The 18,457-nt window shown below is 38.8% G+C and overlaps 3 protein-coding genes across 3 annotated transcripts in view; 2 read left to right on the top strand and 1 right to left on the bottom strand.

The window, feature by feature from the left end:
• The window catches only part of LOC135710600 (pH-sensitive chloride channel 2), a 118,888-nt gene extending 107,183 nt beyond the window's left edge, over positions 1–11,705 (top strand). The window contains exons 3-7 of the mRNA XM_065233217.1: positions 9,817–9,902; positions 9,969–10,284; positions 10,359–10,517; positions 10,578–11,080; positions 11,137–11,705. Of these exons, the coding sequence (XP_065089289.1) occupies positions 9,817–9,902; positions 9,969–10,284; positions 10,359–10,517; positions 10,578–11,080; positions 11,137–11,421 (1,349 nt within the window). The 3' untranslated portion in view covers positions 11,422–11,705. The remainder of the gene's footprint in view (positions 1–9,816; positions 9,903–9,968; positions 10,285–10,358; positions 10,518–10,577; positions 11,081–11,136) is intronic.
• LOC135710609 (zinc finger protein 184-like) lies at positions 3,145–4,440 on the bottom strand. Its single transcript, XM_065233233.1, has 2 exons — positions 4,219–4,440; positions 3,145–4,096 (listed from the first exon to the last, which is right to left on the bottom strand). The coding sequence occupies exons 1-2, from the start codon at positions 4,366–4,368 to the stop codon at positions 3,161–3,163; spliced, it is 1,086 nt and encodes a 361-aa protein (XP_065089305.1). The 5' UTR covers positions 4,369–4,440; the 3' UTR covers positions 3,145–3,160.
• Positions 11,706–17,427: 5,722 nt separating the features above from the next.
• Positions 17,428–18,457, top strand: part of LOC135710602 (uncharacterized) — a 60,983-nt gene continuing 59,953 nt past the window's right edge. The window contains exon 1 of the mRNA XM_065233223.1: positions 17,428–17,670. The gene's annotated coding sequence lies outside the window, so the exon portion shown is untranslated. The remainder of the gene's footprint in view (positions 17,671–18,457) is intronic.

Below are 18,457 nucleotides of genomic sequence, written 5' to 3'. Positions count from 1 at the left end.
TCCCGGCCCTTGTGTGATGTGAAGGGGTGCGACATCCTACGCAGGTGTGGAAGCTGCCTTCCTGCACATTTGATTGTCGTCTGCTTCAACTCTCTCTGTACCATGGTGGGTATATAAATGGTGATACAGCTTTGTCACTACACACAAAAAACAAAAATTGTATCAATAAAAATAATGCGTTTTCAAATTGAAAGTTTCTTAAAATACGTAGTTTGCCGCCTTTTTCGGTAGTGAAATTTTCACTTAAGGAAGTCAGCCGTCTACTGCAGAAAGTTGTGTCAAAAAAACATAAAAGCCGTCAAAAGTAATTTAAAATCTGTTGGAATCATTGCTGGTTTTAGGAATTTTAGTATTAGAAAATTATTTTCCTCAGAAGCAATCGTTTACCGATGTGGCAGGACACTTGTGGTTACGGTTTTCGAGCGGTATCACCGCCAAAGTCATTTGCATCGTGGAGGATTTGGAAACGCTGCGGCAGTCCTCCAAATAGGTAAATGGCTCGGATATTTAATGGCGAGTTTAATGGTTGGTGTAACTTTTTTTTATTCCAAAATAGGACAAAACTACGATCTACAAATTGCATCTTCCGTAACGTTCCTGTAAAACTGATGGAATGTACTTGCCGTATCATTCGAAACGATGGATCTCCTGTAGCTGTTCCGATGAAAAAAAATGAGAAAGTTATCTAGTTGTCATTTATTGGACCATTACTCGAGGGTCAAATTTCTGTAGCAGAACACAGGATTCTGGCGAACCCTATATCCTACCTTGGAAAGGTTTGGGAGTGCATAATGAAGGCTCCATTTCTCAAACTATCACCCTAATCACCGCCTTCATGTCGATCGTCGTCATCTTACGACTCGGCAACAATCTGAGGTGATTACATAGAATGTTTGTTTTTTTATTGTTAATGGAAATGGGAAATACATAACTATTGAAAATGATAAAAATACAAGCTGGAATCTAGGTTTAGAAAATTTCTTTTCAATTTGGAGAACTATTAATTTGAAAATAATTTCAATTTGAGGTTAAACAATTATATTCTTGCTTTGAAAACAGCATCTTTTAATGTGAAACAATCCATACTTTATTTGAAAAACCTTGTTTTTTATTTTGACATTTCTACAATTTGATTTAAATGTTGCAACTTTTAAAATTAATAAGAAGGGAATCTTTTGATTTGAAAGGCTACACATTGTTATATTGAAAGCTCTGGACTTTCTATCAAAAAGAACCAATGGAAACTTTTTATTCTACCAATGGATTTTTTAATTCTATCAACGATTATTTTTTGTGTGTATATAGGCGAGGAGGTCGCGGAGGGGAAAAGTGCGGTTTAGAGCATATTGTAAACAAACTCGGTCGCTGTCCCATACAAAAATCCAACATGGCTGAATCATGAATTTGACACATTAGAACACCTATATGTAGTCACCTTGCTCTGTACCTTATTGATTGGCACTAGATTGCGGAACAGAGACCGGACGTGAAATAAAGGAAGGAAGAAGAAGATCGAGAACACCCTACACGCTAACTCTAAAGTACCCTTTAAATAAGTATCATGTACTCATTTTTTAAAGTTATTCAAAAACGCCAAAAAATGGGTATTTTCAAAAAACTACAAGCGGGTTCTTTTTCCCCAGTTTTTTTAATATCTCCTGCAATTAAAATGGGTAAAAATATGCATTAAATTAAGGTCAACACATCTTTGGTGAAGTGGAAGAGTCGGTGGTGGAAGCGCAGAGTGATTAATAATTTTTAACAAGCGAGTGTAACAAGCATTCGCGAATTTTGCGTGCCTCGATTACGTGACGGTGATACGATGGAGCTAGCATTTTTGATCCGGCCGGTGTTGATTGAGGTGAACAAGTTTATGTTAAAACAATCCTGCGACTAGAAGTTACATTGTTTCCTTCACTTTCAGAGAAAAGAAGAGTCAAACAGAAAATTTGAAGAACATCACAGCGTTCCTGGACATGACCTGGTACTGATTTTTATGAGGTAATAATACTGTATGTGTTCTAAAAATGTATTCCGTTTCAGGTTAGCAAAGATCTTGAAGAAGAAGGGAAATTTACATGCTGAAGGGTCCGAACCTGTTCTATGAGCAGCAACCCTCATTGACCGATCCCGGGTGGATTATTAATTGTTTGTATAAAATAAAGTGTATGAAGTTTTCTTTTAAATAATTCAGAAAATAGATACGAGAAAAGCATGAAGAATGAAAAATACACATTTTTAGACGTATATTGGAGTTGGAGTTAGCGTGCAAAGTACCCATTAATGAGTAAAATTTTACCCATTTTGTAGAAAAGTGGCTTAACTCATAAAATGAGTAAAACCGATTTTACTCATTAATGAGTATTCAACGAATACGTCAAAAAATGTGTATTTTTCATTCTTCATGCTTTTCTCGCACATGAGTAAAACACTTACACTTTATTTTATACAAATAATTAATAATCCACCCGGGATCGGTCAATGAGGGTTGCTGCTCATAGAATAGGTTCGGACCCTTCAGCATGAAAATTTCACTTCTTCTTCATAAAGATCTTTGCTAACCTGAAACGGAACACATTTTTAGAACACATACAGTATTATTACCTCATAAAATCAGTACCAGGTCATGTCCAGGAACGCTGTGATGTTCTTCAAAATTTCTGTTTGACTTTTCTTTTCTCTGAAAGTGAAGAAAACAATGTAACTTCTAGTCGCAGGATTGTTTTAAAATAAACTTGTTCACCTCAATCAACACCGGCCGGATCAAAAATGCTAGCTCCAACTATCACCTTTCCGAAAGTGGTATTGGTATGCGTGGGCGTACTTTGGTTCGCGTGTAAAGGGCTTTAGAAAGTTTGTTTACAAATGCTTTTGTGCCGTTATCAAATGTTATGCCTGATTTTTTGGCGTTTTTGAATAACGTTAAAAAATGAGTACATGATACTAATTTAAAGGGTACTTTAGAGTTAGCGTGTACAGGGCCGTTCATTCTCACTAGAGATAGATAGAGTAACTTCTACACAGATGAAAATAGAAATTTCTTAAACTATAACGTTACTCAGCGCTGATTATCACATTTATTTCTTTAAATTTAGTTCACATTATAAATGTATTGAAAGACAAACTAGACAAACCGGTGCGGGGTGGTCAGTTATGTTATTTATTTCCTTACATGATTTTTCAACAGCTTACACCTGTGAGCCTTCAGATATTCAGTCCTCATAAACCGTTCATCACATACGGAACAGCTGTAAGGATATTCCATCGAGTGAAGCCGTTTGTGGCGTACCAAATGGCTAGATGTTGAAAATTTTGCTTGGCACACATCGCATGAGTATGGTTTTAAACCGCTGTGAGATCGCGCATGCCGCACCAAATGGCCGGATGTGACGAACGATTTACCGCAGTCTTTACATTTGAATGGTTTCTCTTGTGTGTGGCTTCTAGTGTGTACTTTCAACTCGGTCGAATTCGTAAATCCTTTGTCGCACCAACTGCAGAGATACGGTTTCTCTTTGGTGTGCATTCGTATGTGTTTTTTGAGGTTGCACATCTGGTTGAATCCTTTGGAACAATATTCGCATTGAAAGGGCCTTATTTCGTTGTGTATCAACTGATGTTGAGTCAATCGGTTTACAAATTTGTTGCAGATTGTACATAATTTTTTGCTAATACCGTCAGCAGCTACTGGTTCCAACTGAGACATACATTTTTTGGGTTTCCGAACTTTATTTGTGCCATCACGATTTGACTCGGTTGCTGTATCCAAATTATATACTTCATATTCATCCGGCTCGTCAGTTTGAGCGTCATGTTCTACTATATCTATTGCAATATTGTGATTTTCGTAACGTAGAATTTGTTCCTGATTTCCCTCATGAATATCTTCAATTTCTTTTTCCAAGCATTCCTTTTCGCGAGTTTGTGCTTCGTTTTCTTCTGGGTTGTCCAATATTTCAACGATCTCTTTTTGAAGAAATAGTTCGACGAACAATTTATCGTTAGACAGACAGGTTGCTCGGAATGATTCGAAATTCTTTAGGATTCCTACACATTCCAAGCATAGTGAGGCTGGTGTGTTGGGGATTTGGACGACCTAAAAGTTGTGTTTTCTTGGTTTATGCATTTGAATGAATATGGGATTAGTATTCAACCATGTAGTTTTTAACAATCAATAATTATGACCCAATTACTTAAGATAGTGATTTTTACGCTTACCTCCAATGACGTGAGATCACGAATCCATTCTACCATTGATGGACTAGTATCCTCAAATATGGGCTGATAGTGTTCACGTTCAGTCAAGCATAATCTACATGTCAGCTCAATTGATCGCTCTTCTTTCATTTCAATTACATCCGTATGCATTTTGAGTGCCGAATTTAGAAATAAAAATATCACTAAGCTTCCGAAGTGCGAAGTGGATGAATTGTAATCCAAACAACAACAGACGAATAGACGCTTTGACGTTGTGCTAAATATATGTTTGACTAAATTAGCACGGTTAGTAGAAGTGGGTGAGAATGGCTCGAAACTGACGGAACCGAAAAATTACCCAAAATTCAGTTCTTTTCACTCATCTCCCATGTTCCGTTCAATAGACCTTTTTGACGTTTAATCGTCTTTCTCTATCTAGCACACAGGCACAGAACAGAAGGGGAAGTGCAAACAAATCGGTGAATCAAAAAGTTGTTCGTTTTCCTGCTCAACAAGCCATGTGTTGTGGTAGCGTTCTACATGGGCTTTCTATGTGCACTCACACTATCATAGCATGCTGCCTATCTTAACTGCAGGCAGAAGATGCCTTCTACCACTAGGTGCGCTAGTGTTCGCAAATGACAAGTGGAGCCACTTTCTGATCCGAAGTTCCACTCCTGTGACACAGGGATGAATAGATAGTTTGTTTTCCCACTAATCTGTTTCCCTCTTGCTGACACTCCTTCAATTTAAATGGTGCATTAGTGTGCGCCGATTAAACGCCACAAAGCTCTATAAGCTTATTTCCAGTAAACCGGTTACTTAGTAGTTTACATTTGACTACGGCAAAAATAATTCCTTACTCGTGAGTATTTTCTACCGAAAATTAAGTTCAATTGACTCAAATTTGAGAATATCAAAAATATACTCACAGATACTCACTAGTAGCAACAGTATAAGCATAGAGGTAACTCTAAGACTAGAAGCTTCCGAAGAAACGTGCTCAACTTTTTGGCTCAGCCTCTGGTACTCTCTTCGGTCCCAAGCTAATCGATGCATCCCTCGAAACAAAGTAAATCCACGAACCCCTCATTTTATCTGTCAAACTTTCATAGCGAATCAAAACAAACATAGTGCAGTACTCGAATTTCGATTAGAATGGGGTACGTTAAACGATTTGCTTGCGACCAATAGGCTAGTCAAGTAGTGAGCCAATTTAAAATCGTTAGTTTCCACCGGTTGGTATAAGTCTATCTTGATGACATTTTTCTTGTCGATAATTATTAAAACATCTTATAACTCTGTAGTCTGGACATGGTATGAACATAGCATTACAGTTTTGCCTTTTGCAAAATCCTGGAATAAAATATAGGCGAATCCAAAACAAACTAAGCGATCGTTTCAGTCCCTGGAGGTTAATAGGGGAACCCTCAAAAGAGTGATGAGGGTGGAAATTTTCACCGTCATAGGAAGAGGACAATATTTTCACCTCTCCTGATTAATTTATCCACTGCAGGTGCTTGAAATCATCATCAAAGTGGAATATTTTGTTTTCTGTATCGGGTTTGCAGTGATTCGGTTGGTGCTTCCATATATTTGTGATGAGAAAAATTAAGATTTATTAAATAGGCCTTTTAAATAGAAGCTAATCGATCGATTCAACCTCTGGTGATGAATAGGAGAAGGTCAAAAAGAGTGTTGTGAGCAGAAATTTTAGCCTTGAGACATAGGAAGCGGGACACTTTTTTTTACTTTTCCTGATAAATTGATTCATCTGAGATGCTCCAAAACTTAATCTACAGTTGAAAAATTTAATTCTGTGACGTTTTTGCAAAGATCCTGCTGGTGTTCAGGAATATTTTTGTTGAGAAAAATGGAAAATTCGAAAAGTGCCTTAGTGGTTATGATCTTCCGGATTTCTTGTTTGTGAATAGTTAGGTACAAATCAGTTCAGATCTGTAGAAAATCGTACAATAAGACAATTACCGATAAAGATTGGCAAGATGTTGAATGAAAAATGCTTTAATTTGCGTTGTGAAAAGTAATATTTTTTTTTAGTTTTGGTTGACGTTTCTCCTCGAACTCGCGTGGAGCACTCTACGTTGGTGGTGCATTAAAAAGGCCTATTGTCCCAGCGGTTATGATCTTCCGGATTTTTAATGTGTGGTTATTTCAGCTGGAAATCAGTTCAGATCTGTAGATAATCGAAAAATACGACCACTCCCGATGGAAATTTGCAAGTTGTGCAATAAAATGTACATTGTTTTGAGTTTTGAAAATCGTCATTATGATGTAAACAAATGGATTGGATGACATTCCCTTTCAAAATCGGCTAGCGCACTCTACATTGATGGTGCATGAAAAGTGCTGATTGGAAATCAAAGTTGGTACTCGTGGAAAATAGAAGAACTATGAAAGTGATGACGGTTTCAAAATTTTACACGGTGAGGTATACGAGTTCAATCTTAAAATGCTTTTATTTTGCAAATGTAGGAATTTTACTCTTGTTCTGTACGTTAGACATTACAATCTATTCAGTAACGCTATAGAGCCATTTGTTACACATTTGGATTTCATGGACTTCAAATGTCAGTGTCAACAACCAATCACATAATTGTCGAATATTCTTCTCTCAAAATCATATTGTCAATCATATTTAAACTGAGTGTCCTGCATACTATTAATCTTTTTTTTATAATTTATTTAAAATGTTTATTATTAAATTACAATAGATAATAATACTGAACATTATTGAAATTGATTTTGTTTGGTCCAGACATGCCTCGTTCTTACTCCCGTTCTCCGTTACGGTCGAGAAATCACGCGAAAGAGACACATATTCCTCCAGCTGCAGTGACTACGACTGGAATCGCCATACGGATGATCGTTCTTCCAAATTCCGTTCGACAACGACATTATGAAAATTTTGACAAAAATTGAACTGCATCTTTCTTCTTCACAAAGATCATCTCCTTCCCTAATAAAAAATGACCATAAACGAACGATAACCCAAATGATTGAACTATTCCAAAAATGGTTTGGATGATACCCCGAACACGTCGTTAAGCAAATTAACCATACAATTTTTATTAGGGTTGTAAATCTTGGATTACATCAGTTCTGAAAAGAAAAAGTTGTTTGGGCGGTATATTTTGAACAAATTACCATCCCGATTTTGTTTGCAGTAAAGTTAATCCAAACTCGGATTCACAATACCTTATCTGCTGCTTAAATCAAGGATGTATCAAGAAAATCAATCATAAATTTCTATTATGAATTACCTGGACAATATCGTGAAGATCACAGCTGCTTCTTCAGCAGGTAATTGAACGATTAAACCTGGGATAATACTGAACGAAATTTAATAGCTCGAATCAAACTTATGCAATTGACAGGTGGCAAACAAAGTTCTGTTGTTTACATTTGCAGAACATGCAAATCATATCGTGCTGAAATGCTAAACACTTAAAATCCTTAAGTTTTGAACAGTAGCGGGATTTAATAAATTGAGCAAATGGATTCAACGTGCAATGCACTTACATTGATATGGTAAGATTTTTCAACATTTCATAGATCAAAACACTTAAAACTTAAGTGTAAAGCACTTCGAATGAATGTTGAAAACACATCAAATTAATTTGAAAGTGCATTTGAAAAATCAAGAGCTGAAACACATGAATCAAGCGTGTAGAATTTTTTGAGTGTAGGTCTAAAGTAACATTTATCGATTCTCTTCATAGACTTTCTCTTTCGTTAATAACTTGGGTATAGAACAGTTTCTTGTCGTAATAGAAGCTTGACAATAGCTTCTTTCATCGAGATGTGTGCTGAAATAGCATGTCTTAACATGACCATGGTGGGTATATAAATTGTGATACAGCTTTGTCACTATATAGGCGAGGAGGTCGCGGGGGGGGGGGGGAAACTGCGGTTTTAGTGCAAATTGTAAACAAACTCGGTCGCGTCCCATACAAAAATCCAACATGGCTGAATCATGAATTTGACACATTAGAACACCTATATGTAGTCACCTTGAACATGACCGTCAAGGCCCAAACGCAATGTGGGCGGAAGCGGAACGGAAACGGAAAGTTTGACAGTTGTCACTAATGACATCAAGATGCCTAACCGAAGTCGATTTGGATCTAACTAGTTTTCAATCCGACAAGTAGGCTTACTCAGATCGGGATTTTCCGCTGCCGTTCCGCTTCCGCCGTCATTGCGCTTGGGCCTTCAGGATGCAACGAGAAAGTCGACGAAGAGAATCTGTCAATGTTACTTAGGACTTAATGAATTCAGTGCCAACATTTCAAAGGGGCGTAATTGCTTTTGTAAACAATGGCTTTAGCCGTCGATTTCTCGCAAATAAAAGCCCACCCTTCCAAATTACCAATGCTAGCTGGTACACGAAACATTTATCTACCTGCTGGTGTCATTCATTTTTATGAGTGAGCTTTCATTCGCGAGAAATCGACGACTAAAACCATTGTTTACAAACGCAATTACGCCCCTTTGAAATGTTGGCACTGAATTGTTCAGCTTAAATTGATCGAGCATTCGACAGTGAGCATGCATAAGGGCCTATACGCGATGATCGATTCTCTTCGTCGATTTTCTCTTTTGTTAATAACTCGCTATATTTAACGTTTCTCGGTGCGTTTGCTGTTACTAGTCTGCATTGAACAAATTCTAGAAAATTGTTTCGCTTAGCTGTAGCAATGCAAAGAGAAAATCGATGAAGAGAATCGATCATCGCGTATAGGCCCTTATGCATGCTCACTGTCGATTTGATATAAAGATATCGACAGTGAGCATGCATAAGGGCGTATACGCGATGATCGATTCTCTTCATCGTTTTTCTCTTTGCATTGCTACAGCTAAGCGAAACAATTTTGTAGAATTTGTTCAATGTAGAGTTGTAATAGGTTGTATTGGCTTTCAAAAGCAACAACAAACGCACCGGCAAACGTTAAATCTAGCGAGTTATTAAGAAAAGAGAAAATCGATGAAGAGAATCGATCATCGCGTATACGCCCTTATGAATGCTCACTGTCGATATTATCTTTTATCACGTAATACCAGATATAGTGTAAACGTATATTGCGCGTTTCACACCAAATTGGACTAATAAGCGCGTTTTCAAGTATTAAAAAGTGTGATAAAACTGCAAGTTTACGTCTAATCGTCTTGGTGTCTTCGGTGCACTTATTCCTTATGATGCAAGCAATAAGAAGACATCAAAACGATTTGACGGAAACGTGCACTTTTATCACACTTTTTGCATGTTTGGGACAGTCCAGTTTCAGATGCAATCAGCAATACAGTATGTTGAACAGCGCATAAACAGATGTAATGTAACTATCGGGAGATTTAACTATGGATATGAAATTAAGGTGATACCATGAACAATCTGAAAATGGCCGTCATTATGGCAGATATGCCTATCATTTTAAGATCTCTAGTCTAGAGCACTAATCTTGGACACTGTTGCGTTCTCGGTCATGAAATTGGAACTCCTTATTTACTACACTATATGTTATATAATAATTATATAAAATTGTTACTATTTATTAAAAACAGCAAAATTTTAACAACTTACTTTTTAAATTATCTTTACAGATTCCGAGAGTGGCGCAAAACTCCCAGTGCAGGTATTTGCGCGAGCCTATATTTACTTTTTGCAGAATCTGGAAGCTCACGATCTGGTAAGAAACGCCTTGATAGTCATCAGTATTAATTACCCACGATAATATTGCATCCTTCGTCAACAGCAATTCAAAATCCACGCACTGCTTCAGCTACGCTACGTTGATTCACGACTGGTCTTCAAAAAGGTCGCACCAAACCGAACTGAACCTATTATGGGAGAGCAATCGCTGAGGGATGTTCTATGGGTGCCACACGTGTTTCTTGCCAACGAACGCAGTTCTGATATTCTGGGAACGGCTGAAAAGGACATTTTGACTTCAGTGTCACCGGACGGCACTGTGATTATTTCAACGAGGATAAGTGCAACGTTGTACTGTTGGATGAATCTGCAAAAGTTTCCATTCGACGAACAGCATTGCTCAACAATTCTGGAAAGCTGTACGTTAATCAACCGATAGGAATACCTAAGTTGAATCGCTTTGATCAATGAACAATTCCGTTTTTTTTTGCAGGGATGTACAACGAAGCTGATCTCACTCTGAAATGGGAAAAGAAATCTCCAGTTACGCTAGCACCGGAACTTCATCTGACTGAATACGTGCTTTTGGACATGTTTACGAACGAAACGATGATTAACGCTGACTTGAGTGATCTCCGTCATGGGGCTTTTGGTGTGTATATCTCATTATAACATTGTAGAACATATCTTTTACAACTGATATATCTTGTAGCTGGTAATTATAGCTCTCTTAGCTTTACCGTACATCTTGCCCGCGAGATGGGTTTCTACCTGATGGATTACTTCATACCCTCAATCATGTTGGTTGCGATCTCATGGGTCACATTTTGGCTACAAGCTGATCAATCGGCACCTCGAATAACTCTTGGAACTAGTACTATGTTAACGTTTATCACGTTGGCCTCTGCGCAGGGTAAAACGCTTCCAAAGGTCAGTTATATCAAAGCTTCGGAAATTTGGTTCCTTGGATGTACTGGCTTCATCTTCGGTAGCTTAGTGGAGTTTGCTTTCGTTAATACGATCTGGCGAAGGAAGAGGAATGTAGAGCTGAAGAAAAAGAATAGCAAGTATATTTTAAGATCCACGCTTACGCCACTCCCGTCTCGCAAAAATGTCAGTGGAGGGCTTCACAAATCTCACTCATGCACCAGCCTGGATGCTCAGTCTACGATAACTGCTTCAAATAATTCTTATAACAACTATCTGACTGTACATGTAAGCTATTGTGTTTGTTTTCTGAACTTTCAAGCAATAACTGTTATTTTTTTCAGTCATTTCCTTCGAAAACCAATTCCTTGCTACCGACCATTACAACTTCCAGTGCAGACTCTGTTGACAACCATAATGGAAATGTATCCATAAGAATTGAAGATACTTCATTACCGAACTCTGATGGCAAAAAGACCAACGAGCTATCGAACGTGAATGGTAATGGATGGACGACGATGACGCCGCAAGAAATTGCTATTTGGATAGATAAACGATCGCGATTTTTATTTCCAGTTTGTTTCTTGGTTTTCAATATATTCTATTGGTCTTTCGTTTACTATCTGTAGCGTGTTAGTTTAACTCTTTGGACAAATATCTATTTATCCTATATTCTCCATGATTCTGTAATGACTGCTGATTAGTTAATGGTTTGATACAGTTCTTACGATAATAAACTGAACAGATAGCTAACAAATCTGATGTGAGTAATGCCGTAAACTCCTCATTGTAAATAATATTGTTTAACAGTATATAGAATTCCTTTCACAGTGCCCGATACTAGGAAGTAAGAGAATCATGTGCATATGATGTAATAGTTGAACTATTTATGTTTGGAGAAATATGTTTTTAATATACGAATGATGAAAAGTATGATGCAGATATAAAATAATTACAACCTTATCACAATCCATGAAACATACCTCTACACGTGAGTATCCAGTAATTCTCGGCCTTGCTGGCTACTTATATGGTGCTAAGTGGTAGTTCGCCGGGGGTGGTAGTGCAACCCGTATCAAGCACTGCCATTGCTAACTTTGGTCGTCATAAAAAATCGGAATAAGATGAAAATTTCTCTTGATCCAGACTCTATGGTTCCCTCGATGGTTCCCAAATTGTGCCTTGGATAAACAATCTTGAATCAGAGTGTCTGTACTTCTTTTTCTATGTTCAGACTGTTGGGGGTCTAGTATAGGCATAGAGGTAACTCTAAGACCAGAAGCTCCCGAAGAAACGTGCTCAACTTTTTGGCTCAGCTCTGGTACTATCTTCGATCCTAATCTAATCGATGCACCCCTCAGAACATCGAAAAATCAACGAACCCCTTATTTTATCTGTCAAACTTTCATAGCGACTCAAAACAAACATAGTGCTGTACTAGAACTTCGACTAGAATGGGGTACACTAATAGATGTGTTTGAGACCAATAGGCTAGTCAAGTAGTGAGCCAAAATCGTTAGCTTCCACCGGTTAGTATTTTTTCTAATCTAGCTGGCAAAAGGTATAAGCATAGAGGTAACTGTAAGACTAGCAGGTCCCGAAGAAACGTGCTCAACTTTTTGGCTCAGCTCGAGCTCAGCTCTGGTACTCTCTTCGGTCCCAAGCTAATCGATGCACCCTTCGAAACATAGGAAAATCCACGAGCCCCTCATTTTATCTGTCAAACTTTCATAGCGAATCAAAACAAACATAGTGTAGAACTGGAATTTATACTAGAATGGGGTACGTTAATCGATTTGCTTATGACCAATAGGCTATTCAAGCAATAAACCAATTTAAAATCGTTAGTTTTCACCGCCCTAATACATTTTTTATGGTTATTTTGCTTAACGACGTGTTTGGGGTATCATCAAAACCATTTGTGGAAAAGTTTGACTATTTAGGTAATTGTTCGTTTATGGTATTTGTTTATTAGGGCGGTTTGTAATAATTTGAATTCAAATACGATTTAAAATTGGCTCACTACTTGACTAGCCTGTTGGTCCCAAGCAAATCGATTAACGCACCCCATTCTAGTCAAAATTCTAGTACTACACAATGTTTGTTTTCATTCGCTATAAAAGTTTGACAGATAAAATGAGGGGTTCGTGGATTTTCCTATGTTTCGAGGGGTGCATGGATTAGCTTTGGATCGAATATACCCAACAAACAATTCAGATTCACAAATAAGTACTGTTACCGGCGGGTAACATTTTGTTTTCCATCATTAGATGTGGGGAGTAGGGTAAATAAAATTGTTAGTGTAGCTAACGGTCAATTTGAAGTGGGGGCGATCAACGCCCGACGGTGTGGATCGCGTGTGCCGTCTGATAGCAGTAGGTAGCTGATAGCGCTCTACGCTACCTACGATCGTGGGCGGATGGAGAGGATCGCAAACGACTGGCCGAAGCAGAACGAAGGAGAGAGATCCCGACTGAGCGACGAGATCAGTAAGTGACGAGCCTCTGCCGAGGATGAATGAAATTTGGCGAAAAACCAGACGTTTTCGGGATCAAAACCCCCGTTTCGACCCACGCGGTTTGTGAAGTGTCCGGTATCAGTACAGCCGTCTAATCATCTCCGGGTCCGGGTTATCGGACCGAAATTTATTCAGCAACTGTGCTTGTCGGGTCGTCACCGAAGCGCCTAGCAAGAATTGGCCTCTCGTTGCCGGGAAAGCGCGGGCTGTTAGTTCCAGCAGCAAGTCGACCATTGTGGCCGCGTCGGCCTCTGCTGGCTCCGGGCGACCCCACAACCAAGGTCACATCGCCGTAGCCAGGCTTCCCAGCGGTTCAAGAACACGCCCTGCTGGTCCGCTATCCACCAGGCTATCATCACTCATGGTACAGCGTCGGCGGTCGACGACGCCGAATAGTGAACAGGCGCAGTTGAGCGCTGGGTCCATAGCCGCCACCATCGTCGCATCCATCACTGCCACCAACGCTGCAAGAATCGATTCCCTTCCTGGCGACCGCCCGATCACCGTCTAGAGCGAAACTACCGCCCGTTATCCCGCCCGAGCTGCCAACCTCGGTATTCTTCAGCCACGTTGGGCCGAGATCTAACCATCACCCGATTTCTGCACCGCCCCCACTATCATCACTGGCCGAATAAAGCGTAAGGTAACAAAATTCGCATTTTTCTAGGTCCCCTCACATCCGAAAGGTCTCCCTCGCCCAAACGCCCTGAGACCCGGAACCTTTGTGGCTTTGTGTGCCCACCTGGAAGCTACTGTCGGCTCTAGCCCAGTAGCTTGGGGTCTTGGCTGGTCTCCTTCTGGGACACAGCGGTTCCGGGGCCGAAAAGTGGTCTTATAGTACATATACTCAATAAATGCTTTATAACAGTGTACAATCATAGAGGTAACTCTAAGACCACTGGGTCCCGAAGAAAATCATTAATATTTTTGGCTCACTCAGCACCAGAACAACGGTCCCAAGCAGTCCCAAGCTATTTCACTCACCCCTGCATGTTCTGCATGAATCCACACACCCCTGATGTTATCTGTCAAACTTTCATAGCGAATCAAAACAAACATAGTGTAGTAATAGAATTTCAACTAGAATAGGGTACGTTAATCGTTTGCTTGGGACCAATAGGCTACTAAAGTGGTGAGCCAATTTAAAATCGTTAGTTTCGTATTGATTGTTGGTACAATGCTGAATAAAACGAGTTGTCAAATTATAAGCTGAAAAAACCTCATTGAGATCGATAGATGCGCCTTTATTGCGCTGTTTGCTCTGATTTGATAAATATACTTATTAAAAGCTATACAAACGATGACTGTCTTCCTGATTCAATACTAGAAGTTTGATCTAATAACATCCCTAATAAACAAATATCATAAACGAACTGTATCCCGGATGGGAAAACTATCCCACAAATGGTTTGGACGATACCCCGAATACGTCGTTAAGCTCTCTTTTACGGTTATTTCTATTAGGGATACCGAATAAGTGTAATTTGCACATAGATTTACACTTTAATTCGACTGTTTTCAATTGATTTAATAACATACTTTATTAGACGTCTAATACCACAGACAGACATACAAATTAGTACCATAGAGGTAACTCTAAGACTAGAAGGTTCCGAAATAACATGCTCAACTTTTTGGCTCAGCTCTGGTACTCTCTTCGGTCTCAAGCTAATCGCTGCACCCCTCGAAACATAGGAAAATCCACGAACCCCTCATTTTATCTGTCAAACTTTCATAGCGAATCAAAACAAACATAGTGTAGTACTGGAATTTATACTAGAATGGGGTATGTTAATCGATTTCCTTATGACCAATAGGATAGTCAAGTAATGAGCCAATTTAAAATCGTTAGTTTCGCATTGATTGTTGTTAGTACCCGAGCTAGTACCGTTGTACCATAGAGCTAACTCTAAGACTAGAAGGTCCCGAAATAAAGGGCCACCCAAATTAGATCCGTTTGCGTTGCGTTGACGTAAATTTGACAGTTAGACAATAGATTTAGCTGTCACTTTGCCGCAACGCTTCCGATCCGGATCTAATGTGCGTGGGCCTTAACGTGCTCAACTTTTTGGCTCAGCAGTAAGACTACACAGAAAAAAAAGTTGTTGAATATTACATCCAAACTGCTGCAACCAGCGAGGCAACCAGGTCAATCCAGCGGTTGTGTAGTCAAACGCTTCAAAAGCTGCTTGGAGCACTCTTAAATGATTGTTTACGTTCGGTTTAACTATATGCTTTATAAGACCTACGATAACTTTTATAGCACCTTTGTTTAACTGATTGACAAGAGCTATATAGAACGTGAAATAAACGCATCAAAACAAACCATTGGGAGCTCTTATACAACACCTGAGTTGATCAAACGTTGAATAATAGCTTCCAGAGTTGTACAAGAATGTGGTTGTACGGTAAAACGTTTACCCAAAATCAATTTCTTGTTGAAGAAACGCTTCCATTGTGATTTTATTCAACTGCATGCTGAATAATAACTGTACAATTTGTTTATTACAACTTCTGTAAAACTCTTGTTTACACTGGTTTGGAGAACCTGTTCAACTACAGCATTATATGTATACGCGATATAGGAGTAGAAGCAACTTTTATACAACGTTTATAGATACATATTTAAACTCAAGCTTTATTATTGTGGTGAAAGCTCTTATACAACGTTTGTAGACACTTCTTGACAGCTGCTTTGAAATTTAGTAGAGAGTAAACCTGAGAGGCGTTTGTTGCACTCTTTTATGACTCCTAAATAATCATTGTACAGTAAGCGGTGAAAAGCGTTTATAGCACTTTTCAATGACTCCTTAATAACCGTTGTGTAAGTACTCACAATATTCACAGATTAAAATTAGTTTAACAATTGTCGTGGTACGCCAACATAATTGCTTGTACAGTTTTTATTAATTTAATTTATTTGTGCACATTGAAAAAATATGTAATTATGCCATAATTCATCGTAAGGAATAAGTGCACCCAAGACACCAAGACGATTAGACGTAAACTTGCAGTTTTATCACACTTTTTAATAAGTGAAAACGCGCTTATTAGTCCAGTTTGTTGTGAAATGCGCAATACCTTACATTAGGTACTTTTTACCTCGTTTTTTACTATTGCGTTCACGCTAAGATGCATATACCTTAAAGCGAGCCTTAAAGTCGGTAAAGAATTCCTTGATATCGGTAGAAATTTCCGATAATCGAAGAAAGTGCACATACCTAAACTTTCGGTAATAATTGATTACCAATAATTTCGTCAATAGCTCAGCTGCAAAACCTTTCCCTGTTGTACTTGAAGGTTTGGACGCTAGATAAGAACCCCCTTTATCAAACTATGTGGTAGAATCAGCGCGAAATCTGTTTGCATAGTAGTGGTTATGAAAAGAGAGAGTCGATGAAGTGAATCGATCAAAGCAGATAGGACCATTTGAAATGTTCATCGAGATTTAAAGTAAAAAGTTACGATATATATCGGTAAAAAACTGGGTACTGCGAACACAGCCGTTTTTGTTTTGCAAGTCAGCAGGAAACAACTTGAAAACTTTGCGATATCACAAATTGTTTCGCTAATGCACTGCTCACAATTTGCATATACATGCTGTCGAAAGTTCACCCTTTGCTCCATAAATAACGTGTACATGGTGTTGGGAGTGCACCTACCCACATAATTCTTATAAAGTTTGTTTGCATTCTTCCTTCAGCAGTTCGTGCAGGTTCGTTCATTCGTTACATTGTTTACATCCGAGTATTTGAGCAAGTTTCTTGTTGAAGAATATTAGTAAAAAAATGCCGAAATGACAATATTTTCAACATTGACCACAATACTTTCTCTGCCGACGGGGATTGTATGAGAAAAGTATCACTTTTAGCAGCTCTAGATCGTTGGATTCTTTTTGACAGCACCAGTTGGATTCTTTTTGACAACCATTTCGTGTTTCTCCGCACCACTCAGGTAAAAAATACCGATAACTTTTTACCGATAATTTTAGGTAATTGCAGCTAAGAGTGTTCTGAACTTTTTTCTTACCGTGTACTACTAGTTGGTCTAAATTTTGTACTCGATTTTGTACTAAAATCATCCAAACTGGCCTGGCATCACTGGCAGTGTTTCAGCTGTCAATATTTTTCTTCTCTCGCGACGAACGGGTTGTTTTTTTCTTCATCATTCGCGAGTGAAAAAATGGTGACAAAAGTTCGTAAATTACTTTGTTATTAACTTTAGTGTCCCCGAAAAGGTACGACTAAACGAGTGCACAAACTGCTGTAGGAAGTTATCAACATACCCAAATCCTAAACGGGCGATACAGTGTGAGAGGAAAATAGTGAATCTTTCCTGCACCGAGATATCACCCATTTTGGTAAGTGCAAAAGTGTAAATCTCGATGAACATTTCAAATGGTCCTATCTGCTTTGATCGATTCTCTTCATCGACTTTCTCTTTTCATAATCACTGCTATACAAACATATTTCGCGCTTATGCTACCACATAGTTTGATAAAGGAGGTTCTTATCTAGTGTCCAAAACGTCAAATACAACAGAGAAAGGTTTTGAAGCTGAGTTATTGACGAAAGAGAAAGTCGATGAAGAGAATCGATCAATGCAGATAGGACCATTTGAAATGTTTATCTAGAAATGGGAATAAAATAATTGCACTGTGAACCAACCAGTCTGAGTGTAGTGGCACTGAAGCGAAACAAAAAGAGTTGAAAAAAGTTGCATATTATTGGGTGAATAAAGAAGATTCCTTCATCGCGGAGCATCATCTCCCTCTTAGCTCACCGTAACAACGGGTTCAATACGGAAGCTGTCTCGTTCGGGGTCGGGGCAAGCAGTTAGCAACCGATGGTTCCTGGGGAGCACTTTTTGTTATGTGAAATCGGAACGTTCTCGCATCCTCGTTCGGACTGTTCCAGGCGAGTAAGGTGCTTACGAGGCAGAGACACTATAAAGGTGGAAGATGGATGGGGTTTTAGTTTGTACGGTTGATTTCGTTCCGAAAAGTTAGTTGGAAACATTCGCAGCGTGTGCCCCATTAATTGCGCTGTCCCAATTCCACGGATCGTACGTGTGGTGTCTGTGGATTGCTGATTCAGATTGTAGTGAAGAAAAATGAAATATAATTTTAGAATCCAAAGGTTGTGGAA

The sequence above is a fragment of the Ochlerotatus camptorhynchus genome, unplaced genomic scaffold, assembly GCF_037179485.1.
Source record: "Ochlerotatus camptorhynchus isolate MF236.1 unplaced genomic scaffold, CSIRO-AGI_Acam_v1.1 ptg000392l, whole genome shotgun sequence".
In the NCBI taxonomy this organism is placed as follows: domain Eukaryota; kingdom Metazoa; phylum Arthropoda; class Insecta; order Diptera; family Culicidae; genus Ochlerotatus; species Ochlerotatus camptorhynchus.
Note: the sequence above shows the minus strand (reverse complement) of the source record. Positions and strands in the feature narration are given on the sequence as shown.

Bases quoted from the DNA above. Each gene is read 5' to 3' on its own strand.
- LOC135710609 (XM_065233233.1), bottom strand. From the start codon at position 4,368: ATGCATACGGATGTAATTGAAATGAAAGAAGAGCGATCAATTGAGCTG. The intron at 4,097-4,218 runs GTAAGCGTAAAA...CACAACTTTTAG, and splicing joins GTGATCTCACGTCATTGGAG to GTCGTCCAAATCCCCAACAC.